The sequence below is a fragment of the Lampetra fluviatilis genome, chromosome 26 (genome assembly GCF_964198595.1).
Source record: "Lampetra fluviatilis chromosome 26, kcLamFluv1.1, whole genome shotgun sequence".
NCBI lineage: Eukaryota > Metazoa > Chordata > Hyperoartia > Petromyzontiformes > Petromyzontidae > Lampetra > Lampetra fluviatilis.
Window position 1 is genome coordinate 5,814,072 of NC_136300.1, and position 6,343 is coordinate 5,820,414.

Sequence of the window (6,343 nt, forward strand, 5' to 3'; positions counted from 1 at the left end):
TCTCCACAATTCTGGCCGCCGCCTGATGATGCCGGTTGTAATTACTGGCGAAACGTCGTAGTCAGATTGCAAATGTTGTGGATTTGCTCTCCAACACACCGGTGTGATGTACTAGTAACAAATTGGCACGTTCTGTTTAAGTGACAAACCTTACTGATTGCCTGTATCGGGTGGTGGCGGGTTTAACGACACAGTTATATATACGCGATCGAACTAAAAACACCTTATTATGAATGTCACGAAAGCCTATGTGTTAAACTGATTAATGCCCCTGTTTTATGCATGCACAGTGGTATATGCAGTTGTGTAGTATGCGATCACATTGTAAAGTTACATTTTGACTTTAGAATTGTCAATCTAGCAACATCTACCAACCTCAAACGTCCTCTATGCCAGCAACTTAGAAGTCATTTGGTTGCTCTTGAAGCCGTGACACCATCACGACAGTGATTATACAGCCTTTGAAACTGAAGTATAAAAAATCCTTTCCAAGCACACCTGATACTGCAGTGTGGTCGAACACATGCCGAAAATAGGTATTGGATGTGTCCCTTAAGTCTCCTACGATGGTAACGAACTGTTGGTGTACTGATATATATCTGGTCAAATTACCTGGTTTGTGCCCGATCTCGTCAGATGTTCTGAAGCTGTGGCAGGGTTGATCCTGGATAGTAGTTGGATGAGCGACAACCATGCATCACGGCTTGTTGTTAAAGGCATTTGGGGCTACCGTTTCAGCACTAGACAGTTGAACAATCTCCATTGCTCAGTCGTCAATGCCATATACCAAAACATAACCAAATCGCACCGACTATCGTCGTTGAAATACGGTCAAATAAACAGTGGATTGACAAACGGATCGTGCATGTACCTCTATGTGTGTTGTACGGTGGCTATGTTGCTATCTTGTGTAATGAATATCGGACCAGGACAGATGTGAGTCACCAGTCAGCTTGACCGACGTGTTCATTACGTGAGTTTGTATAATGGCCTGACACAAGAGACGCCTCCTTGGAAGATTGATCAATTATGCACTTGATTGTAGACTACAAGGACTGTAATACATTAAAAAAAAAGGTACCGTATACAACACTGACATGAACGGAACCTGTACAGCCCTGCTTAGATGGAGACATCTAGTTATTTCACTTATTTTTCACCACGCTGGTCCATGCAGGTTGGCGAAGGCAGAGACATAGGAATCATAGAAGTACAGTTCAACAATGGATTTTACCGTACGACCTGTTATGCCATACTACAGTGCTGTACTATGTGTCCAGTACTTATACTGCAGCGATATGTCAGAAATAATACTGTAGAGTAACAGCAAGTTAAATAACATAGTTTGTAAATACTGTACATTTTTAGCTAAATAAAGTTGCATTACAATACAGTGGTGAGGTGTAAACTGGCTTCGTGATACAAGGTATAGTGAACTATCTCAAATGCCCTCACTTTACAGAATATCTACTAACACGTACAACTCAACCACACACACACACTCGTGATGTAAAACGAACTGGGAACACACTCTACTTCATTACTGTAGAGGGAAGTTTAATCAATACTCGATTGTCGCCATGCAACCCAAACTATGGGCCATATAGTAAACAGCTGTAGTCGATGCTCCTTCAACGGAAGAATGGAAAAGCGACACGAACTCTCTCTCTTTTGAAGCCCTCTTCGTCGTGGTCAATAGCTAACCGCGCGACATTGGCATTTAGCCTCCCGAACATACTGATGACATACTCAAAAAATAGAAGTGAAACTTTGGTTGGGGTAAATTGCGTCAATGAAGCCATGTGCTTGGATTTCAAATTGCGGAGTTTCCCTGATGCCTCTCTTTAGACCTGTGTGCCCGCGCTGTGCTTTGTTGCGCGAATAATAAATCAATCCGTGGCTTCGCCTCTGGGACCCAGTGGGTTTCCCCGAAATAACTCAACAGTGAGGTCATCATCAATGATGTAGCCATTGCAGTTAGGGAATTTCCTGTCCCATGCAGAAGCATGTCAGTGCGCCCCAAGTGGACAAGCTTACTAAAAGTACACCGATTATTGTGAGCGTCGTCGTCGTTGAGATTATAAGATAAATAAACAGATGCTATGCCTCCTTAACGTATTCGTCTTTCCACACAAAAACATTATTACATAACCCATCAGCCACGTACACCGCCTTCTGGGAGTGCATATCAACAGCATTGTTTCCAGACAAGTAAACTCCAGACCTGTTTTGTCAGTCCCATCAGTCAGGCTTGCTTGAATCAATGCTGAACTGCCGATCTGACAGGCAAGGACCCTCCTCTGCATACGTAATGTATCATAAGAGGCTAGCATTGCCACGTTAATATCCCCAAACCAACTCGCTGGTTTATGGGAAATCGTCACTATAAAATACGCCCGAGGGCTCGTCCACCCTGAAGATGGAATATTGCTGATGCGCAGTTAATACTTTGTAGCATCTTAGGGCCGTGAGATGGCGTTGGCATGTAGAGACATAAATACCATCGGCATTCATGAGGGTGATATAACAATGTTATGGATGATAGTGATGGGTGTGAATAGTATGGTGCTAGTGATGCTATTGGTGGAGATGATGATTGTGATGACAGTGATTATGGTTGGGCACATTCCTTGATTGGCAAAATTTCAATGGTTCACTGCTGGATGGCAGATAGTGATACCGTATGATTATGTTACGACTCTCTTTACCCGCAGCTTTTTCACAGGTAATAGCAGCCAACTGAATTATAGCAGCGGAAAGTGCTATAATCCATGATTGACCACACAGAAAATACTAATTTATTTTTTTTACTTCAATAGGATCTACAAAGAGTGCCACCATATCATGGCGGAATAATTATTTTCTTTAAATGTACTCAAGATATTTTTAACATTCCTTTTGCCAACCTGAGTGAAATGTTGATTCCCAGAATCTCATCAACTTGTTTAGCTTCACCCAGCTTCCCCAAGCAGCTTGTGCTTGTGATAAATGTTAATCCGTGGTTTATTGGACTTTAGATTGTCCATTATTGGGTTCCCTATGATCACGAACAATGTATACACATGTAATAGGAGGCAAATAGTTCCATATTTAAATCAGTGTTGTATCCCTTTCTGAAGAGATTAAGGTATCTATTCACAATTTAGATTTTTTATTTCCGAGTCCGCTGGTCACAACTTCTGCTCCCACAATGATGTACAGTCATTCCACCTAGTCTGGAAAGTTTGGCTGCTTTCAGACTGAAAAGGGAAAGTTATTTCTGGTGCATTTTCTGCTAAGAAAATATTTCCGTATATATATGAATTGTTATAGACATGCAGAAAATGTATACTATATTTTAGGATTCTATCATGCATTATTGCTCCATTTAAGTACATCTGATTAATAAATAACCTTTTTGGCTTTTCATTATTAGGACATATTTTTGTTGACAAAAAAACCCTGAACATTAAACGTTTCAACACCAAATAGACAACTATTGGAAGGCATCAAGCCTGCATTAACCGCACATGCTTGTGGTAAACAATGCAAACATGCTCTGATTATATATGTATTGACCTTGAAACTGATTGGCTTACACCAGAGAGAGCCTTCTTTATGGGCTTGTCTCACCAGTGTCAGACCAGAGAACGTCAAAAGGCGAATAGCATGAAGGTAATGCATATATCAAAGCATTCATTGCTCAGGTTGAGCAGTTATATCTGATACTGGCAAGAAGTTCAACATATATACGTTGAACTTTTTTCGCACCGTACGCAGGCAACCACACTAAACTCTTGCATTTATATCGCCCCCAAAATGTAACTCAAGTTTAGAGCAGTTTTATTTTTCACCGAGGGGATCCTTATTTACAGCTTGTCCCTGTGCTACACAGGGTGAACACCACAGCGAGCTGCAAGTGGGCATTAATTTGCCAGAAGGGGAAAGTGTTGCTACTGCTTTTTAAAATTCATATGCGAGAAGTGTTTGGAAAATGTGAAACCTGATATTGGCACACAATACCTATTCTTTTTTTTGTTATACGCGCAGTATAAACCAGAGTGGCCTGAACTGCAAAATTCCGCAAACGTGCGGCAAAGCTCTGCGCTACTACTCGGCCATGTCACTGCCCCAACACGGAAAAAATCTGCACACACAAGTCAAACTATTAAAACTATTACCTTCATGGTAATCAATCGCACTTTCATGAGATCTGGTTATTAGTACTCTTTAGCCACAAATAATAGTTTAGTTTTGATTTGCAAATGCAGTGGACCACAAAAACTCAAGGGTAGTTGTCACAAACTCAATTTTTATTTTGGAAATGTTAGTGTACAAAATGTGACTTTACATTTGTTGAGCCTAATTAATTTGTGATAGATTTTCGCTGACATAACTGTCTTTTCCAATGGACATTTTCATGGGTTTTGCACCAGCACACCTCCGAGCCTGAAACAAAGCACAAACACAGTAATCACTGTGTGCTGCACATTTATCAATATTCAAAATATTCAAATAAAGCAACAATTTACAAGACCAACAACCCTCACTCGATAACTTAAAATAAATGCATTAAAATGCATAATATAAAAATGTATCGGGAATTCTTCGTGAAAATTAACCTACGAGTTCAATGCACTTACATGCTGATGGATCTCTCAGCCTATGAAGTTGACGACCACTATGTGAAGAATGATGTGGGCAAAAAGGAAATCTGCAAAGGCCCTCTCGGGGGAGATGTTAACGAAGTCTTCCTTGTTGCGAGGGTTAACCTGGATCCGCAAGCACACTGCACACACACACACACGCGCACATAAACACAGCACAGTGGAATTAGTATTAATTGAAGCCACATTGACACTTTAAGACTGGTATCAAGAGTAAAGCAGCGCCTCATGTGCCAATTGCATGCCACAATGCAGACCGGTGATTGATGTATGGGGTCTCCCTTGAAAACTAAATATTATTATACAGTACCTCTTGGAATTCGAGGAAGTTACCCACACTTTACCACAACACACTTTAACCTCATTATCTACGGTGTACCAATGTACATATCTGGGTGGTCAGAGGCGTCGGTAGATCGAACCAAACCGGTCAACCTATGGATTGCAAGTTCAATGCGATAGCCATTACACTGCGATTACAACATCCACGCCATGGAAAAGGAGCACGTAGATTATTATTGTCATTATTTAAGTACAACGTAGCATATCTGACCGTCGGATATCCACAACAACCAACGAAGCGCCAACACGAAGTGCAATTTATATGCAGGGTGTAGCTATAATTTTCTAGAATATTCGCATATCCAACTTTTCACATATTCGTCTATACATCAGCAATTCCCAGCGAGTCGGATATGCGACGTCGTATTGTATGATGATTCATTGCTGGGAGGGATGTTGGGAATAGAGAAAGGAGGAATGAATACATTGTAGCTTTAGCAGCGGGTTACTAATATTCTACAAACACGATGCAATTAGAAGGCCTATGGACATTAGAGACCCACAGACTCGCAGAGACACTTAGACCCGCAAACATGCATAGACTAACACAGAACGTGAGGCTCATACAGAGACCCACAGGTCAGAAGTTAAATGGGAGATGCTGCTGGTTGAGAGGGGAGGAAGCGATGGAGGACACAGATACGACGGCGGATGTGACTCGAGCAAAAGACAACAGAATAGACGCACGCAACAGCAAAGCACGCCATCACAATTACCATCAATGCGTCAAATCTAATTAATAAAAACAGATAAGAAGACGAAACGTCTCCGTCATTAAACGAAGACAATTACCACGCAAACCGACCCACGGGCCCTTCGTGAAAACCAATCTTGTACCGTTTGGCTTCGGAGGTTATCGAGTCGCGTGTATGCGTGTGTTTGTTTGCAATGCACCTGCGAGAATGAAGGAGCCCACGCAGGAGATGAATCCCGAGAGGAATGAGTTGAACGGAAAGGTGCCGACCAGGCAGCAGTAGGCGAACTGCGCGAGGCCCGTCACGAGCACGTAGGCCAGGTAGGAATCCACCAGCTTCAGCTTGCTCGGAGTCGTCGACCTGTACTCGTCGTAGAACTTGGACACGACCGTCAGCAGCTGCGAAGACATGTTTGCTTTCGTGGTCGGAGGAGGCGACGATGATGATTATGATGGTCTACGACGAACAAGCAGAGAGGCCCGGTGTCGACCACTCGAGTCCGATGAGGCCACGTCTGCCTCGTCGTTAGCGAGGGGGGGTCACGAGGGGGTCACCGGGTGACGTCACTGCGGCTCGCCGGCGGCCATATTGGTAAGGGAAAGCGGGTGGGAAGGGGGAGCGGTGGTGCTGCAGTTAGCGCACTGAGCTACGAACAACACC

At 42.8% G+C, this 6,343-nt stretch overlaps 1 protein-coding gene across 1 annotated transcript; it reads right to left on the reverse strand.

The window, feature by feature from the left end:
* Positions 1-4,271: 4,271 nt before the first annotated feature.
* DAD1 (defender against cell death 1) lies at positions 4,272-6,226 on the reverse strand. Its single transcript, XM_078868603.1, has 3 exons — positions 5,883-6,226; positions 4,623-4,768; positions 4,272-4,428 (listed from the first exon to the last, which is right to left on the reverse strand). Exons 1-2 carry the CDS (start codon positions 6,091-6,093, stop codon positions 4,638-4,640), a joined length of 342 nt encoding a protein of 113 aa, XP_078724729.1. The 5' UTR covers positions 6,094-6,226; the 3' UTR covers positions 4,272-4,428; positions 4,623-4,637.
* Between the last annotated feature and the right edge of the window lie 117 nt (positions 6,227-6,343).